Here is a 23151-nt window from a genome sequence, read left to right as displayed (position 1 = left end):
AGTTCAAGATGATAGTAAATGACTGTATATGTTAAAAAATTTGATCTGTTTTGGAAGGAATTTGTTATGGCTTTTTGAAATTGGGAAGAGACACTGGCCTTTAGTTTTGCAAACTGTAAATCTGAGCTTAGATAAATACGAATTTTACAAATGGTGTACTAATATCAGAAAGTCACATAATTTTAATCCCTGTTTTAACAAAAGTAGTAAAATACAAGTTCTGCGTGTCTTTATTTTTGATTGATGTATTGTTAATATGAATTTATTACAGCACCGACAGTTCTGGAGAAAGTTCACAGTTTAGATCTGAGTGGCAGTAATAACTCTGTACTCAGAAAATATGGGGTCAAGGTCATACAGAGGCTGGGGCTAACATTCCTGAAAAGTAGAGTAGCTAAATGGAGGTAAGAATGCATGTTTAAACATTGAATGAAATTGATCAAAACTTTTAAAACCCTTCAGGCCTCGATCTTAACTTTTTTCAGCAGTTGCCAGCAGGTCCACCAACTGCTAAAATCTAGTAGACCTGCTCAGACTTTAGTGGACCTCCAATTCTATCACATAAATTGTGATGTTGTAGACATCATAACTTCATATGACTCAAAGAAACAGGACTTATTTCTAAAATAATTTAAAATGGAAGACAGTAGCAATCTGTTATCCCGAAAAATAATTATTTTGAAAAGTGTCCCAAAATATGGACACAGTAATCATCATCCTCCCGACCCGTGTTGAAAGTGAAAAAAAAAAACATCAACAATTATCGGTAATAATTCTGATGATAAACTAAGTAATTGGCCTTGTTTTCATCATCAATTAAAACCCCCTCAAACAGCTAAAAGAAGTGTGTCGGTTATTGTGGCATCTGAAGTGGAGATCAAAGCGGTATAGTTTCCCCGAGATTGTCATGGCATTACGTCATGTTTTCGCGCCATGTGACACATCACTGTCTGATCGTACTTTCTCGATTCCTTTAATTGTTGAGAAGAAATCAGTAAAAAAGTTTTTTCTTTAATTTTTTTAAAAGCGAATGTGCAATATCCCGAATAAACTGACATGTAAATGTGTCAAACCGTGAACGATGATAGTGGATGTCCTACCTCTGTGACCTATTTGCCCTCAAGAAATTTACATTATTGTTTGAGAAGAATATCTAACAAAGTGTTGTGTCAAAAATACATGTAAAAGAATCATTTAAAACTTACTAAAAACCGCAACGACATCATACTGCTTTATTTCAAAACCACATTTCTATTTACGTTCATGAAGTCACGTAACCTATTCTGCCGCGCTAACAGAAATCTGTTTGCCAAAAATCGTTTTACTCCATGTATTTAGATTGCTGCCGCTTTTTCATTATTTAAGATTTTTTTAATTGTGTTTTTTGTACTTTCTGGTCAAAAGTCTGAATTTTTTTACTATAGTATGTACCGTTTATTTACTTTAAGAAAGAAATAAATAATCAAGATTGCGCTGTTGGAAATTTTACAAAACATTATATGAAAATTTGATCGTTTTTAAAGAATTTTGCCTACATTCCTGTCGATATCTTATTAAGATTGTTATAGAATTCAAACTGTATTAGTTCTCAAGCGGTGTTGAAAATTTGAAGTGATTATATTAAAAAATGAATGCACTACGCGCATTTTTTGTGTCAAAAGTAACTGCGATGTAAATTAGATATTATGATAGGGCGCAGGTGCTAGTGGAATGGAAAATTACCAGCATGACGTTTTGATATTTTTAGAATTCGCGGGTAAATTCCAGTCAATCCAGGTAATTTTGCCTGATGTAATTTCTCAATTTGGTAAAGTTACCACGTAAAAACCACTCACCCGATCGGTGGAGTAGTCCATTCGTGTTATCCTGACTTTAACTCGCCAATGCTTATAACTGTAGAATGCCGTACTTAAGGCAAAATCAACTTTCGTTTTGTGAATTCGCCGATATGGGTACGATTGTTCCCCCTATTTTTCACTTTTAAGGGTTTTATTTTATTTGCAGACCATGACTGAAAATTGGTTGACCGTCGGTCTACCCAACTTTTGATAGTTAGTGGACCTGCCGATATTTTGGTTGCGTCGGTCCAACGGTCCAACGCTAAAGTCGAGACCTGCCCTTTACCATGACAACATTTACATCACGCCTCAGTCACAATCAAATGCATTTTTTTGTTTCACTTGGGGTCAAAAATAAAAGTTTGTAAAACTCTTCATTTTGCAATGTTCATTTACCACATACCTTGGTACTACGAAAACAACAGTAGTTGTCGCTATCTGATAGTTCAACTATTTTTTTTTTCGATATTAAGATGAATCTTCAGGGAAAAAATAAAACAGACATGACCATTTTTAAAGGACTGTTTTATTCCAATACCTCTTTGAGACCAAACAAAATTGTTACCACATGATAAGGTACATAAAAGTAATGTAGAAAACCAAAAAAACTAATAAATTACACAAAGATTTGTAGTTATTATCTTCTTTTGAAGTTCAAAATTCCAGAATTTTTTGTTTTCTACTTGCTTTCAGTTTTTGATTACCTTTTGAAATGCATTTATTTAACTCAAATATGTTATTTTCTAAAAATTCAGTCATTGCTCTTTAAATAATGGTCTCATTTTTAGCTCGACTATTCAAAGAATAGTCTAGCTATTCTACTCACCCTGGCGTCGGCGTCGGCGTCGGCGTCACACCTTGGTTAAGTTTTTGCATGCAAGTACATACAGCTATCATTTAAAGGCATATAGCTTTGAAACTTATTTATTCTTTTTCTAGGTCAATTACCTACCTCTCTGGGTCAAGACCCATAACTCTGACATGTATTTTGAGCAAATTATGCCCCCTTTTGGACTTAGAAAATTTTGGTTAAAGTTTTACATGCAAGTTACTACCTCCAAAACTAATGCAGATATTGAATTGAAACTTCACGTGTGTCTTCGGGGTTATAAAACTAGTTGATAGCACCAAGTCCCATAACTCTGACCTTCATTTTGGCCAAATTATGCCCCCTTTTGGACTTAGAAAATTCTGGTTAAAGTTTTGCGTGCAAGTACATACAGCTATTACTAAAAGGCATATAGATTTGAAACTTACTTTTTCTTTTTCTAGATCAATTACCTACCTCACTGGGTCAAGTCCCATAACTCTGACATGTATTTTGAGCAAATTATGCCCCCTTTTGGACTTAGAAAATTCTGGTTAAAGTTTTACATGCAAGTTACTATCTCCAAAACTAATGCAGATATTGAATTGAAACTTCACATGTGTCTTCGGGGTTATAAAACTAGTTGATAGCACCAAGTCCCATAACTCTGACCTTCATTTTGGCCAAATTATGCCCCCTTTTGGACTTAGAAAATTCTGGTTAAAGTTTTGCGTGCAAGTACATACAGCTATTACTAAAAGGCATATAGATTTGAAACTTATTTTTTTTTTTTCTAGATCAATTACCTACCTCACTGGGTCAAGCCCCATAACTCTGACATGTATTTTGTCCAAATTATGCCCCCTTTTGGACTTAGAAAATTCTGGTTAAAGTTTTGCGTGCAAGTACATACAGCTATTACTAAAAGGCATATAGATTTGAAACTTATTTTTTCTTTTTCTAGGTCAATTACCAACCTCACTGGGTCAAGTCCCATGCTCATGTATTTTGAGCAAATTATGCCCCCTTTTGGACTTAGAAAATTTTGGTTAAAGTTTTACATGCAAGTTACTATCTCCAAAACTAATGCAGATATTGAATTGAAACTTCACGTGTGTCTTCGGGGTTATAAAACTAGTTGATAGCACCAAGTCCCATAACTCTGACATGTATTTTGGGCAAATTATGCCCCCTTTTGGACTTAGAAAATTCTGGTTAAAGTTTAACATGCAAGTTACTATCACCAAAATTATTGCAGATATTGAATTGAAACTTAACATGTTTCTTCGGGGTTATAAAACTAGTTGATAACATCAAGTCCCATAACTCTGATATGTATTTTGGTCAAATTATGTCCCCTTTCGAACTTAAAACTCTTTTGATATTTAACATTTTGGGTAATAATTTCCTGCTTCTGTGACAATATTTCGAATAGTCGAGCTTGGCTGTCTTATGGACAGCTCTTGTTGTGATTATGACTATGTTTGGCAGAGATATCACAATTTAGAAATTAAAACCAAAATTTACCTAAATAGTCTACGGACAAGACATCATAGCTGAGTGCTTTCTACATAGGTTTCAGAAAACAGTCTTTTAGTTCTGTTGAACTTTTTATGTTTAAAATGATCCAGACCAAGTAAATAACAAACAAATTTAGAAAAAGAAGTATAATTGAAGATCTTTGGAATGTGTCTTCGAAATATTGAAGATTTTAACAACTGTGAAATCAAGATGTCGTTATGTGACTTACGTTCTGTGGTACTGCTTACATAAATTAGGACTATTTGTTTTCATATTTCACTATAAACTGAAAATAATGATACTTGAAAGGATCGTCATTGAAATAGGCTGTTAAAAATCTCCTTCAGCATGGTGTCTACGGACAAGACATTTGACCATAATTTCTGTCAAAAAGACAAATAAACAGACAATGTTTCTGATCAATGCTCATGCATTTAATGTGCTTAAGAACTGACCTTGCAACCTGTTATGTACACCATTTAGACTATGTTTACTTATCTATAATAAGTTTTAACGTCAACTGAACAAAACAAACCACAATTTTCCGAAAGTGGATGGTGGAAGAAACCACCTGACTACAATTTGTTGAGGCAACTAATTTACATGTGGTTATCAACCACATCAGTCACAGAAATAATAAAAAAGTATAAACACAAAGTTTAACATGAAGAAGTATGTTAAAACTCAACATGAGCAAGTGTATAGGGACAAGACAGTCACATTGCCCTCGGCCAACATAAGACTATATGAGTGCATCTTAAAATGTTCATAAAGGTAGAAACATTAAAAAAGTAGAAAGAACTTGTTAAACTTATAGCTGAGAACAATATCTTAAAAAAGATTAAAACTGTGTCTTAACAGGAGAACTAATGAAACAAACTCTCTAGCTGACTGCTTAAATAGCTGTATGTTGGGAAATATTCACATGACTTTTATTCTGTGAAATCCATGACTCTTATTAGTCTACTGATCTGAATAAACAGTTTAAAATGAGCAAAAAATATTTTAAGTACTCTTGCGAAATAATACTCCCTTGAATGTTGACCTGTTTACAGAATAATTTGATCATGTCATAAATGCTCACTGTGATGAGCTTTTATCACTTAGTTTTGAGTCAGCTAATGACTTACAAATTATGCTTTTTTCTTCCCAACATACATTCTCTTTTTCTAGCCAGTAGTTGTTGTGTCTGTTGGTAGATCATTTAGTTTCTGGTTAGTGTCTACTGTAGAGAATGCTTTGGCCTTCAAGAGCCAAACTTAAAAAGGTGACTGCATATGGTTAACAGATGTCCATATTTTGGGAGTGGGTTAATTAAAGGTCAAGGTTACAGCGACCTTCAAACATGTAATGGTTTCCATGCAATAACTGTAGAAGGTTTTAGTCTACAGTTGTCAAATATCATATGATGACTGATAATTCCTGTTGTTGTAGGTCAAAGGTGACATTAGGTACCAAAATACCTCTGACATTCATTTATTATAAGAATTATCAGTTTTTGTTCAAAGCAGGTTGGTAAGGCCATAGAGACCTGACACTTCATGAAATGGTAAACAGCAAGTGACCTTATGCAGCTTTCGTTATCATTGTTCATTAATAGATTTAGCACTTGAATAGGTAGCTTAATTATGTCTCCAGTACCACTGTGGTGAGAGACATACTGATGTACTCCTGTGATTGTGCGTGTCCGTCAGTCTGAATGGATTATATGCCTGACTTCTTTCAGGCTTAAGTTTTTGCGTCTATCTTCTCATTCTTCCTGTTTTACTACCAACTTGTTTTTATTTAAGATTGTTTGTTTTGCATTTCAGGGTCTCTTGATCTATTTCAAAGGTCTCTTGATTTATTTCTAAGATCCAGTGTTAATATTTTACTGAAAACAGAAAATATATTGAATAGTATTTGCGCAATGTCTTGTCCGTAGACACTTTCATTGCATGCCTTGTTTTAGCCATAACAAAGGGAGGGTTAGAAAGAAATGTATTATTCCTTTTTGATAGCTTTTAACAATTATGTAAGTGTATAAGATTAAAACTTATTCTATACCCGTTGTACTTATCAGATTCAGATTGTATGTGCAAGATTAAATGGGTAACATTTTGCATTTGGAAGAAGTAAGTTTCATTAGAAATATATTTATCCTATATTTTGTATTAACATTAAGTGTGAAGCGTCATAGAAACTGGATAAATAGCTCCAGTATGATTTTATAAATAATATTTGTCAAAAGACCTTCATTTCTTTAGTGTCTACGGACAAGACATGTGTCTACGGACAAGACATTTTGCAATTCAACAACTATTTATATCGCTATAACCCAGCTTAATTCTGTCTAATGTTTATCAACTTAGACACTATCCTAACAGCTTTCATTACCACACTGATCAAACTCTATTATTATATCATTCACAAAGAAAATAGGTGTCTACGGACAGGACAAAAAATTTGGCCCATTTATCATTGTCCGTTCAGAGTCAAATTTGAGGAGATAAGAAATTTCCACCTGAAAGAATGCTATTATTTTCATAAGAAGGTAGACTGAAGTTCACACAGAGACAAATAAGACAGTAAAAAAAGAATTATTTTATAATGAAATCACATTATCTGATATGAGGAAGAGCAAAAAGGCAAAATATATAACAAAATGGTTATGTCAGTCTTCAGTACATAACTTCTATTGTGGGTGACAGAGACAGTTGAAATAACTTGCAGCTGAAAGAAGACAAATTTTCCTGTAAGTCAAATCGCACAAAAAGGTCTTGCTATTCAGGTTTTAATTCAAATGAAAAGAAAAAAAGCACATTTTTTTAGGTGAAACAACATAACGCTGAATTTTGACCTTTTTCCGTTACTGGACAGCATGGCGTGCATTTTATATGTAAATCAGACACCTGAAAGTAGTTTTACCTGCAACTGGGTAGTGATATGTAACTCCTGGAGTGCTGAAGACAGAATATATAAACATGCACTTTTAGATATGGGTGTATAACATGGAGCACATAAAAAATATGCATTTGATTGTGACTGAGGCGATCAGTTTTGAGCTCTAGAGCATTGAAATGAGTTTTAGAAGTTTTTAGCTTATTCGATTCTTTAGAAAAAAGTCTTCAAGGTATTGTCCTCTCATAATCTCACAATGGGGAATATTTTTAGCTTGACTTTTCAAGGAAAAATAGTTATTTACTATCAAAGTCTACACAAGGAGAAAAAATCCCCATAACTTTGATTTGAATTTTGACAGAGTTATGCCCCTTTTTAACTTTTAAAAAAAAAATTTAAGTAAAGAAAGTAAAGAAGCTGTCTCACAGAGGGTAATGCCATCTTAATGTAACAGGTACCAGAGAGGAAGCAGGTCCCTAGCTGACAATCTGAAGCTAAGTAAAGAAGCTGTCTCACAGAGAATAACTATGTCCAATACAGCACAAACTGGAGATGGGGACGATGATGATGAAGAATATGATATTCCTGATGAAATAGAGGAAGTTATCGGTAAGGAGATTTTCTTCCTTAAAACGTACTTTACAGCCTTCTTTGTGAAAATGAGATGTAGAAAAGCTTTTTATTACTGATCTATTTGTGCTGTTTGTCCATACTTTAGTTACCATGATGTCCTGTATACAACTCATGCATTTGTTTACATAGCATGAGACCTGTAGTTTATATTCATAAGAAAATTTTTGAAATAAATTATAAGAAGTGATGTTAAAACATTCATGTAATATCTCTTGAGTGAGTTTAATATAAATCTAGTGTCTGTCTGAGCAGAGACAATAGACTTGAGAATGATGATAAAGGTTGATCAAAATGACTTACTTTCTGTTGAAAAATGAACTACATTTCACTGATGAAAAAGACATCATTGCCATTTCATTATGGTTCTGTATCATCATTGAATTTAACATAATAAAGATGGCAGTTCAAGGAATATAACATACTCAGATTTAGCTGAGGATACTTGTTTGTCTAACAGTATATTACCTACCCCACAGGTTTATGATATTGAATCCCTGGGGTTTTCGACAATTGAATTGACCTTTATCTTTCCATAAATGGACAAGTGTATTATCGGGTATATCATAAAGTGTAATTGGCTTGACTATTCAAAAAATAAGAAGAACAATTTGGGCATCACCCCTGCCTCCGCATCGGCTTCGGTGTCCCAATTTGGTTAAGTTTTTGTATGTAAGCTGATATCTCAGAAACCAATGGATTGAAACTTCACATACTTATTCACTGTGATAAACCGACTTACAGGTTCCAGAACTCTGTTTTCCTTTTCTTACAAAATTATGGCTTTTTTTTTTTCAGCATAGAAATTTTTGGTTAAGGTTTTATTATGGTAGCTGGTATCTCAGTATCTGCTAATGGGAATGGATTGAAACTCACTTGTTCACTGTAATGATCAGACATGCACTGCACAGGTTCAATAACTCTGCTATGCAGTTTTACAAAATTATGTCCCATTTTCGACTTAGCAGTTTTTGGTTAAGTTTTTGTATGTAAGCTTGTATCTTAGGAACCACTATTTGGAATGGATTGAAACTTCACTTACTTGTTCACTGGGATGATCTGACATGCATTGCACAGGTTCCTTAACTCTATTTTGAGTAACAAAATTATGCCCACTTTTTCTACTTAGAAAAGTTTTGATGTAAGTTGGTATCTCAGTAACCACTAATGGGAATGGATTGAAACTACACACTTGTTCACTGTGATGATCTGACATGCATTACACAGGTTCCATAATTCGACTTGGCATTGTTTACAAAATTATGCACCTTATTCATTCTACTTACAAGGCTGTTGAAAAGCCAAGCTTTGCTGTCCTCTGGCAGCTCTTGTTTTTATGCCCCCAAAGGGAGGCATAAGTTTTCAACTGTCCATCCGTTCGTTAGTTCGTTCGTCACGTTAACTTTTTGCATGAAGGCACTTTACTCGCGAACCACTGTACCCAGGACCTTCAAACTTCACATGCTGATAGTACTTACTGAATACACAACCCCTACTGACTTTGGGGTCACTAGGTCAAAGGTCAGGGTCACAGGGAGGCATATTAGTTTTCAACTGTCCATCAGTTCGTTAGTTTGTTCGTCACAACGTTAACGGTCAAAGGTCAAGGTCACGGGCCAATGTTAACTTTGCATATAGGCACTTGCGAACCACTGCACCCAGGACCTTCAAACTTCACATGCTGATAGTACTTATTGAGTACACGATCCCTACTGACTTTGGGGTTGTCAGGTCAAAGGTCAAGGTCACAGGGGCCAATGTTAACTTTTTGCTTGAAGGCACTTTACTTGCAAAACACTGCACCCAGGACCTTCAGACTGATAGTACTTATTGAGTACACGACCCCTAATGACTTTGGGGTCACAGGTCAAAGGTCAAGGTCACAGGGACCAATGTGCAGTTTTACTGGCAAAACTGTTACTAGTTGTTATTGTTGTCCATATTTGTTTTTCATATTCCAGAACAAAAACTGTGTTTTGTTGATTTTGAAGGATACTATCAATATAATAATTAAGAAAATCTTTTCTTCTATTATTTATTTGAATCAACAAAGCAAAACAGCAAATACACAAATTAGCACATGTATACACACAATACACAAATTAGCACATACAATGCCCTGCATTACACAGAATTCACAGTATCATTAAAGCACTATCAATCAAACCAGTATAACTGAAAATATCAATCACATCGAGAATGTTCAAATAACACACTGGTCCACTCCCCAGCAGCTTTGTCTTGACTTGTGCTGCCCCCTGTTGGTGATGATGTCATCATTGGAGTAGTCTGCTCATTGTTGTCTGCTTCTAGACTGGACTTGATTGACCTTGCTGTATTCTGAACCTGAATATAGAAATAACATCATAATATAGTTGTATTAAAAAAGCATGTAATATAAAGATATATGTATACTAGATTTTATGATCATAGTTCAATTATTGGTCTTTTGGTGATCAGTCACATTCAGGTTCTATTTTGTTCAGTTCTTGTATTGAAAATTAACATTTCATTACACAAGAAGATGTAGAATTAATTTTTGAATGATGTTTTTGTTGAACGAAACGTAATGTTATATGTAACTTACCTCAGCCCATTTCCTGTTAGAGTACTGCCTGTACATGTGACACACTCCCTCACTGACTGACAGACGGAGAAGCAGACGTAGATGGTGAGACTGGTTATCTTCTATAGCTGACATCAGGCATTGCTGACCTAGACTGGTTAGTCTGCTCTCTGAAAAGGAAGAAATAATATATTAGAAATAGTGATGTTTACAATATGACATTAATTTTTAACAATATTAGATAATAGTAATATGTTGTGTTGCCAAGTGAATATGACTTAAAATCAAAATCAGAAATTTTATTTTTAACTTTAAAAACAAAAGACTTATGTGAAATTGAATATAGAATGCATACAAAAAGATCCTTACCAAGTTGAGAGACAGTGCTGTCACTGTTGTGGAGAGCCACCAGCTGGCTGCGTAGAGTTGAAGCTGCAGAGATAACATCCATGTTGATGATTATTTTGTTCTCTAGTGTATTGAGATGATAACTTAGCTTGGTATATTTTGTTCTCTAGTGTATTGATAGCAAGCTTGGTATAATTCTGCTTAGTGAAGTCACTAGTTGTTCGAGCGGGTCCCGCAGGAATTTATTAAATCTTTCCAGGCGTTTGATTTAAATCTTACGGTTTTTTAATTGGTTGAACACAGAATTGAACAAAAATACTTATATTAACTAAAGTCACAAAAAATAAATTAGATTTAGGATCATTACTCTTGTAATTTAGTTGACGCGATATTTAAGACATTAATGTAATGCTTTTTCGATTTTTTTTTTGTTAAGACTACAATTAATTATTTTTTATAGTCACATTAGGTTCATTCGAAAATAAATATTAAAAAATTTTGATGTTTGCAAAGTGATTTTCCTACTTTTATTCACCCATCAATACTTTTGGACCGACCGTGTTCCTACTCGCCCGTAAATAGTTGTAATTACGGATTCAAAAGGATCTTATGAAAATTGGTCAGAATGTTCACTTGATGATATCTAGGCCAAGTTCGAACTGGTCACGTGCGTCAAAAACTAGGTCAGTAGGTCAAAAATAGAAAAACCTTGTGACCACTCTAAGGCCATATTTTCATGGATCTTATGAAAGTTGGTCGAATGTTCATCTTGATGATATCTAGTCAAGTTTTGAAACTGGATCACGTGCGGTCAAAAACTAGGTCAGTAGGTCTAAAAATAGAAAAACCTTGTGACCACTCTAGAGGTCACATTTTTCATGGAATCTTTATGAAAGTTGGTCAGAATGTTCATCTTGATGATATCTAGGTCAAGTTCGAAACTGGGTCACGTGCCATCAAAAACTAGGTCAGTAGGTCTAAAAATAGAAAAACCTTGTGACCTCTCTAGAGGCCATTATACCGTAATAATTCTATTTATAGCCCATGCTCTAATAAGCCCAGTCCGACTTTTTGTTAAAAAAAACGGCTTTTTTTCGAAAAAAATAAAAATACGATGTTATTAATAAGCGCCCATCCTATGATCTTAGAAATAATCCTACTTTTACAGTTAAACAGCGAGTTTCTATTTCCCTTTGATGTAAGAGCGTACATCACTTTTCTTGTCTTTAATTCCATATATTTTATATGAACACAGTATTTCAATGCCCGCTCTTTGCACGAACAATAGCACTATCACTGTGTTCGTTTTCAGGTTCTAATATGCCTGTCAGTATAGTTCTGAAAAGATGATTAACTTTATGAACATGATAACCATTTATGGCTGCTTTAACTGAAACTAACACACATGCCGCCATATCATATATACATGTAATGTGTATTGACCCAGGTAAACATGTGCTAATGCAAAGGCGCGCGCTTTTCGTAATTAGTCACGTCACTAGTCTGACATTTCGAGACAGGGGTCCCGCAGGGAAATTTAATCAAACTGGATTCAGGCGCTTGATCTAAAACAATAGGGTGTTTTTTAAATTTGCTCGAAAATGCAGAATCACGAACAAAAATACTTAATACTATATTCACGACAGAATAAATTAGATTTAATCATGTATCTTGTGAGTTTAGCTTGACCGGTTATAGTACCGATATTGTACGGCCGTTATCGATTTTTGTACGACTATCACATCATTACTTTCTTATAGTCACCGGTACATTCGAAAATAAATATTACAACAAGATTTTGAATGTTTGCTGGTGATTTGTCTCTATTATTCACCCATCCCTAACTTTTGAGCCGACCGTGTTTCTAATAAACGCCCGGGCTATAAATAGAATTATTACGGTATTTCAAAAGATCTTCATGAAAATTGGTCAGAACGTTCACCTTGATGATATCTAGGCCAAGTTCGAAACTCGGTCACGTGCATCAAAAACTAGGTCAGTAGGTCAAATAATAGAAAAACTTTGTGACCTCTCTAAAGGCCATATTTTTCATGGGATCTGTATGAAAGTTGGTCTGAATGTTCATCTTGATGATTCTAGGTCAAGTTTGAAACTGGTCACGTGCGGTCAAAAACTAGGTCAGTAGGTCTAAAAATAGAACCTTGTCCCCTAGTCACATTCATGGAACTTTATGAAAGTTGGTGAATTTCTCTATGAATCTGGTCATGAACGGGTCACGTGCCATCAAAAACTAGTCATAGTCTAAAAAAGAAAACTGTGACTCTCAAGCCTTATACCGTAATATTTATTTATAGCCATGCTCTAATAACCAGTCCCGACTTTGTTAAAAAAAACGGCATTTTTCGAAAAAAATAAAAACGATTTTCTAATAGCGCCTCCTAGAATCTTGAAATAATTTTATCTAAACACGATTTTCTTATTTCCTTCTGGTAAGAGCGTACATCACTTTTCGCTTTAATTTTATTTTATATGAACACAGTATTTCTGCCGCTCTTTGACGAAAATAGTAACTGTGTTCTTTTATTTCAATATGCTCAGTATAGTTTGAAGTGATTAACTTAAACATAAACCATTTATTCTTTAACTGAAACAAAACATGGCATTCATATAAATGTAAGATTACCAGTAAACATGTGCAATGCAAGGCCCGCTTTGTAATTACTCAGTCACTAGTTGAATTTCAGACGGGGTCCCGCAAGGGAAATTTAATCATACTGGATTCAAGGCGCTTTGTCTAAAACATGGGTGTTTTTTTAAATTGTCGAAATGACAGACACGAACAAAATACTTAATACTATATCAACAAATAAATTAGTTTAATCATTATGTATTTAGTTGACCGGTTATAGTACATATTGTAAGCCGTATGATTTTTGTACATATAATATATTTTTATGTCACCGGTCATTCGAAAATAAAATTACAACAATTTTGAATGTTTCGTGTTTGCTCTTTAACATCCAACTTTTGAGCGCGGTTTCTATACCCGGGCTATAAATATTATTAGGTATTTCAAAGATCTATGAAATTGGTCAGAAGTTACCTTGATATCTAGGCAAGTCGAACTGGTCCGTGCCTCAAACTAGGTCATAGTCAAAATAGAAAACTTTGTGACCCCTAAGCATTTTCAGGGATCTGATGAAAAAAAACAAAAAAAAAAAAAAAAAAAAAAAAAAAAAAGTTGGTCAAATGTTCACTGAGTTTATCTTGAAGGGCAGTGCCACAAAAACTGTCATAGGCTAAATAGAAAACCTTGTGCCTCTCTAAGGCTTAACGTAAAATCTTTTATACCCATGCTCTAATAAACGCCCAGTCCCGACTTTTTGTTAAAAAAGCATTTTTTTCGAAAAAAAAAAATAATGTTATCTATTAACCCCTCCTAGATCTTAGAAAAAATCTCTTTTATCAGTTAAGCGATTTCTATTTCCTTCTAGTAAGAGCTACATATTCTTGTTTTAATTCATATATTTATAGAAAGTATTCAATGCCCGTCTTTGACAAAATAAATCATGTGTTTTTCAGGTTTAATATGTGTCAATAGTTCGAAAGATGAAACTTATGAACAATCATTATGGCTGCTTTAACGAAATAACACCATCGAATCATTATACAGTAATGTGTATTACCCAGTAATGTGCTAATAAAGCGCGGTTTTGTATAGTCACGTCACTAGTTGATTGGACGGGTCCCGCAGAAATTAATCATATGGATAAGGCGCTTGATCTAAAAAAGGGTTTTTAAATTGCTCGAAAATGACAGAATCGAACAAAATACTTACTATTTCGACAGAATAAATTAGATTTAATTTCTTGTGAGTTTAGCTTGACGGTTATAGTACGTATTGTACGCGTTAATTTTTGTACGCATAATCTTACTTCTTATGTCACCGGACATCGAATTATAAAATTTGAATGTTTGTGGGATTTTCCTATTATTACCCCCCTATTTGAGCCGACCGTGTTTCTTCGCCGCTAATATTATTAGGTATTTCAATCTTGAAATGTCAGACTCCTTGATGATTCTAGGCCAAGTTCAAACGTCCTCCCTCAAAAACTGGTCAGAGGTCAAATAGAAAACTTGGACCCTTAAGGCCATTTTTTCAGGATCTTATGAAAGTTGGTCAAGTTCATCTGAATATCTAGGTCTTTGAAACTGCACGTGGGTCAAAATAGTCGTAGGTCTAAAATAAAAACCTTGGACCACTCTAGAGGTCCTTTTTCAGGAACTTTAGAAATTGGTCAGATGTTCACTTGATGATACTAGGCAAGTTCGAAAGGGCACGTGCCATCAAAAAGGTCAGTAGTCTAAAAAAGAAAAACTGTGACCTCTGAGGCCATATCCATAATTCTATTTATAGCCATGCTTATAAACGCCAGTCCGACTTTTTGTTAAAAAAACGGCATTTTTTCGAAAAAAATAAAAAATAGATGTATCAATAGCGCCCTCCTATGAATTTAGAAATATCCTACCTTTAGTAAACAGGGTTTTCATTCCCTCTGATAGAGCGTACATCACTTTTCTTCTTTAATTCATTTTATTGCACTATTAATCGCTCTTGCGAAAATAGCAATACTGTGTTCGTTTCATTCTAATAGTGTCAGTATAGTTCTAAAGATGATTACTTTATAACAGATAATTTTGGCTGTTTAACTAAACTACAACATGCGCATCATATTACAGTTGTGTATGACCGGTAAACATGTGAATGAAGGCGCGCGCTTTGTAATTGTCCGTCATAGTCTGACATTTCGAGCGGGGTCCCGCAAGGAAATTTAATCAATCTGGATTCAGGCGCTTTGATCTAAACAATGGGTTTTTTAAATTTGCTCGAATGACAGAATCACGAACAAAATACTAATCTAATTCACACAGATAAAGATTTATATTATTTGGAGTTTAGTTGACCATTACGATATTGTACGCCTTAGATTTTTGTACGACTATACATTTTTTTTATATCCCGGAATTCGAAAATAAATTACAACAATTTGAATGTTTCGTATTTTCTCTATTATCACCACTATTTGACCCGCCGTGTTTCTAATAACCCCGGCATAATAGAATTATTACGTATTTAAGTCTTATGAAATGTAGAAGTCACCTTGATGATATCTGCCAATTCGAAATGTCACGTGATCAAAACTAGGTCGTAGGTCAAATAAAAACTTGTGACCCTCTAAGCATTTTTCAGGACTTATGAGTTGTCTAATTTCATCTATGATATCTAGGTCAATAACGCGTGCGGTCAAAAACAGTCGAGGTCTAAAAATAGAAACCTGACCACCTGAGGTCACTTTTCAGGAATCTTTTGAAAGTGGTCAGATTCATCGTGATATCGTCAGTTCGAAATGTCGTGCCACAAAAGGTCAGTAGTCTAAAAAAAAAAAACTTGTACTCTCAGGGATATACCGTAATACATTATACCCATTCTAATAACGCCTCCCGACTTTGAAAAAAAGGCATTTTTTTCGAAAAAAAATAAAAATCGTGTTATCATAAGCGCCATCCTATGAATCTTAGAAATATCCTACCTTTATCAGTTTAAAGCGAGTTCTTATTTCCCTTCTGATGTAAGAGCGTAATCATTTTTGTCTTTAATCATATATTTATATGAACACATATTCAATGCCGCTCTTTACAACAAGCACTACCTGTGTTCTTTTCAGGTTCTAATATGCCTGTCGTATAGTTGAAAAAGATGATAACTTTATGAACATGATAACCATTTATGGCTGCTTTAACGAAACTAACACAACATGCCGCCTACATATATAACTTAATGTGTATTGACCCAGGAAAACATGTGCTAATGCAAGCGCGCGCTTTTCGTAATTACGTCACGTCACTAGTCTGAATTTCGGACAGGGGTCCCGCAAGGGAAATTTAATCAATATGGATTCAAGGCGCTTTGATCTAAAACAATAGGGTGTTTTTAAATTGCTCGAAAATGCAGAACACGAACAAAAATACTAATCTAATTCACGACGAATAAATTAGATTTAATCTGTATCTTGTGAGTTTAGCTTGACCGGTTATAGTACCGTATTGTACGGCCGTTATCGATTTTTGTACGACTATCACATCATTACTTTCTTATAGTCACCGGTACATTCGAAAATAAATATTACAACAAGATTTTGAATGTTTGCTGGTGATTTGTCTCTATTATTCACCCATCCCTAACTTTTGAGCCGACCGTGTTTCTAATAAACGCCCGGGCTATAAATAGAATTATTACGGTATTTCAAAAGATCTTCATGAAAATTGGTCAGAACGTTCACCTTGATGATATCTAGGCCAAGTTCGAAACTCGGTCACGTGCCATCAAAAACTAGGTCAGTAGGTCAAATAATAGAAAAACTTTGTGACCTCTCTAAAGGCCATATTTTTCATGGGATCTGTATGAAAGTTGGTCTGAATGTTCATCTTGATGATATCTAGGTCAATTACAAAACTGGGTCACGTGCTGTCAAAAACTAGGTCAGTAGGTCTAAAAATAGAAAAACCTTGTGACCTCTCTAGAGGCCATATATTTCATGACATCTTCATGAAAATTGGTCAGAACGTTCACCTTGATGATATCTAGTTCAAGTTCGAAAGTGGGTCACATGCCGTCAAAAACTAGGTCAGTAGGTCAAATAATAGAAAAACCTTGTGACCTCTCTAAAGGCCATATTTTTCATTGGATCTGTATGAAAATTGGTCTGAATGTTCATCTTGATGATATCTAGGTCAAGTTCGAAACAGGGTCATGTGCGGTCAAAAACTAGGTCAGTAGGTCTAAAAAATGAAAAACCTTGTGACCTCTCTAGAGGCCATACTTGTGAATGGATCTCCATAAAAATTGGTCAGAATGTTCACCTTGATGATATCTAGGTCAAGTTTGAAACTGGGTCACGTGCCATAAAAAACTAGGTCAGTAGGTCAAATAATAAAAAACCTTGTGACCTCTCTAGAGGCCATATTTTTCATGGGATCTGTATGAAAGTTGGTCTGAATGTTCATCTTGATGATATCTAGGTCAAATTTGAAACTGAGTCAACTGCGTTCAAAAACTAGGTCAGTAGGTCTAAAATTATTAAAGTCTTTTGACCTCTCTAGAGGCCATATTTTTCAATGGATCTTCATGAAAATTGATCTGAATGTTCACCTTGATGATATCTAGGTCAGTTTCGAAACTGGGTCATGTGCGGTCAAAAACTAGGCCAGTAGGTATAAAAATAGAAAAACCTTGTGACCTCTCTAGAGGCCATATTTTTCATGAGATCTTCATGAAAATTAGTGAGAATGTTCACCATGATGATATCTAGGTAAATTTCAAAACAGGGTCGCGTACCTTCGAAAACTAGGTCAATAGGTCAAATAATAGAAAAACCTAGAGACCATATTTTTCAATGGATCTTCATGAAAATTGGTCAGAATTTTTATCTTAATAATATCTAGGTCAAGTTCAAAACTGGGTCACATGAGCTCAATAACTAGGTCACTATGTCAAATAATAGAAAAAACGACGTCATACTCAAAACTGGGTCATGTGGGAAGAGGTGAGCGATTCAGGACCATCATGGTCCTCTTGTTTAAAAAAGCACTCTGACCGTTGACCAAGTTTTTGCTGTAAATGTGTATTGAAACATTGATATATATTTGATTTGAAAATGCAGTAAGGTTTTTAATGTCAAGTACAAAACTAACAATATATTTTCAGAACTAAAGAAGTATCAAAAAACACTATATTAAGATTTAATTTGTTTTTTATTGTCAAGTACAACAGTTATGAGATAGAACCTAACATTTTCAATGATAGTAATACATTAAATATAGTAGTTAGAAATTGATTTCTAAGCTTGAAATAACCAAAAATAATTTTACAAATGTGAAATTTAGATAGTTTTGTTAATATCAATAAAGTAAGTTTTAATATTTAATTTAAAGTTGTGACCTGCAAAGAATGACTACTCTTGACTTACAAGCAAAGATATCTATTAGTTTACTTCCCCTGCAATTACATAATTGAGTGCAAAATGAAAACAGTTTAAGACACACTATCATACTTTTTTACACAATAAAAACATTTAGGATTTATTCACATGTGTTTGATTTACCCTTTAAAAACCTGTTTCATATGATTTTGTCAGCTTACTTATGGCAAAAAAATAAAATAAAAATATTTTACAAGCTGATAATAATGAAATACCAGTAAGTATTTTATAGTGCAGATAATACGGTTTTGCATGTATCAAAATGTCATAATAGAAGCACTTTTGTAATACAGAAGTGGTAAGATTAGTAAAGGTGCAATTACTTTAATCTCTATTTCCTCTGCATATAAAGAGTATATTTTCAAAAATTCATAGAAGAACAAACACTTTGAATTCCTTAAAATGATGTGTAAAATCATTATTTTCACCAAAGATAAAAAGAAAAATTTACAAAAATTCCTGTTATGGAAAACCTTAAGGTGAATCAGACAGTAGGAACTATTCTTGAGAGCATTGTAGATGCCACAGTGACACCTTTAGTTTTTATTGTCTGATGAAATATTAAATGCTTGATAAAAGAAAGATTAATACCTTTGACAGAATTATTTATTTGAGACACAGATTTATAAATCATAATATTTTAATTTTGTCAGGTCGCAGGACTGTCATTCAGCATATGAAGTTGTGCACCTTCAAGGTGTTTAAGTTTTGGATTTCACACAGCTAGGCCAGAGTCCCCTTTAAGTAAAAAAATATAGATAACAAATGACCTAAAAATTTGTGACGCATGTGTCACAAATTGTTTGAACCTTTATAAGAATATTATTCAGCATGACTGTGTAGTTGTGTATCTGCGGTTTTGTTAGCGATTTCACTTAGCCATGGCCCTTGACTTGATGAAAAATATTCATAAGTGCTTAAAAGTTTGTGTTGCATAATATCTTAAAAATATTTCTGCTAGAGTTATGAAACCATGTACAATGACAGGAAATGGTGCAACCATTTTCCTAAAAACACACATTTAATTCATGCAAAAACAAGAGCTGTCTCCATAGGATGACACATGCCCCCAATGGCACTTTAAATGAATAGTTATGGCCAATGTTAGAGTTTAGGACCTTTGACCTATGGAGCTGGGTCTTGCGCGCGACATGTCGTCTTACTGTGTCACACATTCATGCGTAGTTATTTTAAAATCCATGCATGAATGACAAAGATATGGACCGGACACGCCCATCAATGCACTATCATGAAAAATGACCTTTAACGTCTAAGTGTGACCTTGACCTTTGAGGTACGGACCTGGGTCTTGCGCGCGACACGTCGTCTTACTGTGGTACACATTCATGCCAAGTTATTTGAAAATCCATCCATCGATGACAAAGATATGGACCGGACACGCTCATCAATGCACTATCCCTTAATGTCTAAGTGTGACCTTGACCTTTGAGGTACGGACCTGGGTCTTGCGCGTGACACGTCAGCTTACTGTGGTACACATTCTTGCCAAGTTATTTGAAAATCCATTCATCGATGACAAAGATATGGACTGGACACGCCCATCAATGCACTATCCCTTAATGTCTAAGTGTGACCTTGACCTTTGAGGTACGGACCTGGATCTTGCGCGCAACATGTCGTCTTACTGTGGTACACATTCATGCCAAGTTTTTGAAAATCCATCCATCGATGGCAAAGATATGGACCGGACACGCCCATCAATGCACTATCCCTTAATGTCTAAGTGTGACCTTGACCTTTGAGCTACGGACCTGGGTCTTGCGCGCGACACATCGTCGTACTGTGGTACACATTCATGCCAAGTTATTTGAAAATCCATCCATCGATGACAAAGATATAGACCGGACACGCTCATCAATGCACTATCCCTTAATGTCTAAGTGTGACCTTAACCTTTGAGATACGGACCTGGGTCTTGCGCGCGACACGTCGTCTTACTGTGGTACACATTCTTGCCAAGTTATTTGAAAATCCATCCATCGATGACAAAGATATGGACCGGACACGCCCATCAATGCACTATCCCTTAATTTCTAAGTGTGACCTTGACCTTTGAGCTAAGGACCTGGGTCTTGCGCGCGACACGTCGTCTTACTGTGGTACACATTCATGCCAAGTTATTTGAAAATCCATCCATCGATGACAAAGATATGGACCGGACACGCCCATCAATGCACTATCCCTTAATGTCTAAGTGTGACCTTGACCTTTGAGATACGGACCTGGGTCTTGCGCGCGACACATCGTCTTACTGTGGTACACATTCATGCCAAGTTATTTGAAAATCCATCCATCGATGACGAAGATATGGACCGGACACGCCCATCAATGCACTATCCCTTAATGTCTAAGTGTGACCTTGACCTTTGAGCTATGGACCTGGGTCTTGCGCGTGACACGTTGTCTTACTGTGGTACACATTCTTGCCAAGTTATTTGAAAATCCATCCATCGATGACAAAGATATGGACCGGACACGAAAAATGCGGACAGACCGACAGACAGACAGACAGACGGTTCAAAAACTATATGCCTCACTTCGGGGGCATAAAAAACACCCCTTAATTTGAGTCACGCCACATGAAAACCAACACATTGTGTTTGCGACCAGCATGGATCCAGACCAGGTTGGGCAACCCACAGGCACGGGTCCAGTGTATATTTTTTTGTTTAATATAAAAAATGACTTTTTTCACACAATTAACCTTTTATATGTTAGTCAAATGAAAAAAAAATCGATGACAAAAAATCTGGTCACAGTATCATATACATGGAAAAGGTAAACTATACGAGCGTAACGCTATGGGAAGCTGCTCGGCAAACTTGTAGAACATTTCAAAATCGGAGTTTATACACTTGCAGCCGCTACCTGCATGATTGCACCTTCGAAATATTTAAAGCCTTCCATAAATACTAAACTGACCCCATAAATTGCTTTGAAATACACAGTACAAGTCTCTACCAGCGAAATATTTCAGTTATCTCCGGTGATTTCATTCCGGATAGTGGACGTGTTCCTGGTTTTTATCACTTCGTTTGGCAGCTGAAATCGCCGGGGATAACTGAAATATTTCGCTCCTAGAGATTTGTACTGTGTACTTCAAAGAAATTTATGGGGTCAGTTTAGTATTTATGGAAGGCTTTAAATGTTTCGAAGGTGCAATCGTGCTGGTAGCGGCTGCAAGTGTATAAACTCCGATTTTGAAATGTTCTACAAGTTCTACTAGCTTCCCATAGCGTTACGCTTGTATAGTTTACCTTTTCCATGTATATGATACTGTGACCGAATTTTTTGTCATCGATTTTTTTTTCATTTGACTAAAATATAAAAGGTTAATTGTGTGAAAAAAAGTAATTTTTTATATTAAACAAAAAAATATACACTGGACCTGTGCCTGTGGGGCAACCTGGACAGGAAAATAAACTCTTAATAATACCTCAAGTGAAATTCTAACATGTATTAAGCAGTCAGTCAACACAGATAAGTGTGAAATAGTATAAATATAGTATAAATTTGTTAAACTTTCGACCAAACCTGTTACTGTAATATTGATCAAAATCAAATTTAAGCTGTTACCTTTAAATCAATATAAAGACATAGGGTACATACTGGTTATAGGTAACACAAACAGATCGTAATACATGTATTGTCCTACTTACGTTAAATTTAGATTGTAATGCTTCATTGGTTTTAGAATTATATCCAAATTCTTGATCATAAAATTTGGATAGTTTGAACAGGATATTTCTTACCTATTTTTGTTGAAATGTTTAATTGATGATCTTCTTTGAATTTATTTCAGAGTTCTTTACAATTTGTGAACTTGTTGACACAAAACTATATTGAAGTATTGTTAACTTAATGAAAAAGTAGATAATATATTAAATGCACTTTATAATTTATAAGTATATTGAACATGGGTAGGGCAAAGTGTTCACCTTGTAAAGATGATGGCAAAGATACCGATGCCAGGAAATATTGTAAAGAATGCAAAATCTTAATGTGTGAAAACTGCATAGATATGCATGGTAGAATTTTGAAAAATCATACTCTAGAAGAAGTACGTGGACAAAATTATCCTGGAAGAAACACTGCATCTTGTAATGATATACCATTTAGTGCTGAAGACAGTATGCGCCCAGAACCATCTGCCCCACCATTGCCAGAGGAGGGCATTGTCAATCAAATGCCGAAAAATACTGGTTACTTAACAATAGGAAAGAAAGTATTTAGTGTTAGAATTGAAGGAGATTTGCTGGACTGTCACATTCTTGGAATTTGTCAGCTACTGGATGGGTCTATAATTGTAGCTGATAATAGTAATAAAAAGCTAAAACGTCTGTCAACCTACTGTGAAAATGATACTGATGGAATGAATATAAATTATTATGTAAGCAATTATTGTGATCTTCCCGAAGCTCCATTTGATGTATGCTGTGTCGGAAATGAAGAAGTTGCCGTTTCCATAAGTGGAAATGTGATACAGTTTGTTAAAATAATGGAGAAATGTATGAAACGAACCAGAACTTTGGAGTTAAA

General features: G+C 34.9%; 1 protein-coding gene across 1 annotated transcript in view; it reads left to right on the top strand.

Annotated features, from left to right (window-relative positions):
• Nucleotides 1-23151, top strand: part of LOC123564912 (tubulin-specific chaperone D-like) — a 91195-nt gene that overhangs the window by 10561 nt on the left and 57483 nt on the right. The window contains 2 exon segments of the mRNA XM_053537563.1: nucleotides 272-404; nucleotides 7502-7681. Of these exon segments, the coding sequence (XP_053393538.1) occupies nucleotides 272-404; nucleotides 7502-7681 (313 nt within the window).

This window comes from Mercenaria mercenaria, chromosome 2 (genome assembly GCF_021730395.1).
Source record: "Mercenaria mercenaria strain notata chromosome 2, MADL_Memer_1, whole genome shotgun sequence".
Taxonomy (NCBI): Eukaryota; Metazoa; Mollusca; class Bivalvia; order Venerida; family Veneridae; genus Mercenaria; species Mercenaria mercenaria.
The sequence above is the reverse complement of the archived record's forward strand: the minus strand, read 5'-3'. Positions and strand labels throughout refer to the sequence as shown.